This window comes from Triticum urartu, chromosome 2 (assembly GCF_003073215.2).
Source record: "Triticum urartu cultivar G1812 chromosome 2, Tu2.1, whole genome shotgun sequence".
NCBI classification, from domain to species: Eukaryota; Viridiplantae; Streptophyta; class Magnoliopsida; order Poales; family Poaceae; genus Triticum; species Triticum urartu.
The window spans coordinates 682,222,567-682,225,572 of NC_053023.1; the positions used below are offsets into that span (position 1 = coordinate 682,222,567).

The 3,006-nt window shown below is 46.5% G+C and overlaps 1 protein-coding gene across 1 annotated transcript; it reads right to left on the reverse strand.

Moving 5' to 3' along the window:
• Positions 1–943: 943 nt before the first annotated feature.
• Positions 944–2,193, reverse strand: LOC125534082. Its single transcript, XM_048697378.1, has 2 exons — positions 1,896–2,193; positions 944–1,580 (listed from the first exon to the last, which is right to left on the reverse strand). Exons 1-2 carry the CDS (start codon positions 2,118–2,120, stop codon positions 1,110–1,112), a joined length of 696 nt encoding a protein of 231 aa, XP_048553335.1. The 5' UTR covers positions 2,121–2,193; the 3' UTR covers positions 944–1,109.
• Positions 2,194–3,006: the final 813 nt, after the last annotated feature.

A 3,006-nucleotide genomic window follows, 5' to 3' on the forward strand; every position in this document is an offset into this window, starting at 1 on the left:
AAAGCACTTCTACGGTATCCGGGGGTTACACGATCTCATGGTCTAAGGAAAAGATACTTGACATAGGAAAAACTCTAGCAAACGAACTATACGATCTTGTGCTATGTTTAGGATTGGGTCTTGTCCATCACATCATTCTCCTAATGATGTGATCTCGTTATCAATGACATCCAATGTCCATAGTCAGGAAACCATGACTATCTGTTGATCAACGAGCTAGTCAACTAGAGGCTTACTAGGGACATGTTGGTGTCTGTTATTCACACATGTATTACGATTTCCGGATAACACAATTATAGCATGAATAAAGACAATTATCATGAATAAGGAAATATAATAATAATGCTTTTATTATTGCCTCTAGGGCATATTTCCAACAGATTTGGGCTTGCATCTCGTTGATTTGGACTTGCTTCTCGTGTGCATCCATCAACGCACCATCTACTTCTCTCTCAGTAATCGACAGTAGTAGATTATCATCTGTTTTACATAAAACTTGACAAGACCAACCCGTATATATGTGCTGCAAACAAATCATCTCTGCGTGTGTAATGTAGTGAGCAACGGGATTCGCATACCAAATTATAAACATAAAAGGATTTGTGTTATACATATACATCGCTTTTATGGCCTTTGCAAGTAAAAAAGTCTTGATTGAGATTCCTAGGTGTGTGAAGTTTCTTAAACAACAGAGCGTAAAGAAGCACTGGGGGCAGGCCGGATTTGGGGCGGCATCGCCGCCAGTGCAATGGGCGGACCTGATAGAGGTGCAGATGCAACAAATCATTCATTGAAGTAGGTACACAAGGACGGGGAGCTCATGGCCAAGCCGATGTGCTTCTCCGCCACGGCGGCGGTGAAGAAGAACATTGTAGCGTCGTCAGCCGGCGGGGCTCCTTCCGCTTCCCCAACCAATTGATGACATGAAAAACTTTTCCAACAAGAAAAAAAAATTCATTTGTCTTTCATCTTTTGTCCCTACGAATTATGATCATAATTTTCTGAACATGTAACTGCTCCTGATGACATATTCTAAGTAACAAACTAATGACTGGAAAAAACTTTTCCAGAAAGGAAAAAAAATCCAAATGTCTATCATCTTTTCCCGTTCACTCGGTCTCATCGGCGTCAGCATTCAGGTCAAACCTAGGCTTCTTCCCGCTGCTGTGGGCGGCGGGCCTACTGAGGAGCGGCGGCACCTTCGATGCGCACCGCGGGCACCAGGGGTCGGCCTCGGCGATGAGCACGTACGTGAAGCAGGACGGGCAGGCGCACGCGCGCATGGCCTGGTTCGCGGCGGGCGACGCCGTGCTTGAAGGCGGCGAGCGGCTGCGCTTTCCCAGCGAGGAGGACGAGGATGAGGTGGACGCCAACGAGGAGGACGACGTGTCCGGCGAGGTGGCGGACCGCGCGGCGGCGGCGCGCTCTAGGGCGCAGCGGACCATGTCGAGGGTGCAGAACGCGGAGGAGTTGGTGGTGACGGCAACGGCGGCGGTGGATGCCGTGGGAGGCAGGTTGAGGTCCTGGTGGCCGTCTTGGATGGCCTGGTGGCGATTAGGAGTCAAGAACGTCTTGCCGGACTGCACAAAAACAAGAATTATTTCACCTTGTTAAGTAATCTGTATGATGAACACGAAGAACACAGAACTCTGTAATCCCAGTGCAACAAAACCAAAATTTTGATCATCATGCAGTTAAATCAATCAAACAACATGCGTTTGATCCGCGGACATAATCTAACCTACTAGCAAATTACATACCCGCACAGAAACAACACGAGCGCGAATTAATTAAGCACCAAACATGCGCGCACGCGGGTGTAACAAACCACACGAACAACTAAAGATCGGAAGAACAGAGGAGCAGATCGAAACAATAATAGGAGGGAGACTCACCAGGAGGTCGAGCCGTCTCTCCCAGCCGGCGGGCACCTTGACCTCTAGGTCGACGACGTCATCCTCCACGCCGGCGTCGCCGCCGCACCCGCCGAGCAGATCCATGGTCACCATCTCCGACGGCTTCGCGGCGCCGCTCCTACCATTCCCCGCCTCCCCGCGGAGCATCCTGGCGATGGAGCTCACCTCCGCCGCCATTCTCGTCTTCCCTTTCTCGGCGGTCATCTGCTCTGCTTCCTCTTTTCTGTGTTTGTCGTTCTGCCGAGAGAGAGAGAGAGAGAGAGAGGAGAAGATCGGTGGGGTGTTTGACAGTTGCGAGGTTGGGCGCCCCTATATATACCAGGAGGCCGCCGGCACGACGGACACGCGGGGCCCACGCGCCAGGGAGCGGAGGGGCAGAGAGAACCTTAAAGATCATTTTTAAAGATCATATTAATTGGCATCGCTGGGAAATAGTTGGGCCATTATTCAATGCCAATTAAATGCTCCAAACGAATTGAGAAATATCAAAAATATGACCTAAGATTTTTTAAGCATGACAAAATGAACTATTTTTTATGATAATTTATATGGAGGAAATTGCCTTCCTTCCTCGTGGCAACATAATTTTGCGGATTTGTCATTCTTGTTAAAGAAAATTGCCATCTTCACAAGAACATAGTTTGCCATAAAAAAAACATTCGTTTTGCCATGCTTAAAAATCTAACATTCACTGGTTTGAATTCATTACATTCAAAGTAGTCATTTGCTCATCCGCATTACATGAACGGCCTGGATTTAAACCAGAGAAGAAGTACCCTTGGGCCGCCGCTGAAATATCATGTTCGATTTAAGTGCATAGATCTATTCCATTTACTTCGTCCATCCATATTTTAGTAGAAGCAGATACAACCACTAAATTCATTGCCATATTCGGTTGTATCTGCTGATCTATATTTTAGTTCACAAATGAGCATTGCCGCGTGGTATAATTCGTATATAATTAGTGAAAAGATTTTTGGAGGAAAATTAATAGAAATATTTATGTTGGATTAAATTGCAACGATTAATGTCTAATTGATTCTGGAGTACTATATGATCTGGTGCAAAATAAACTTTGATTTTTTTGTGG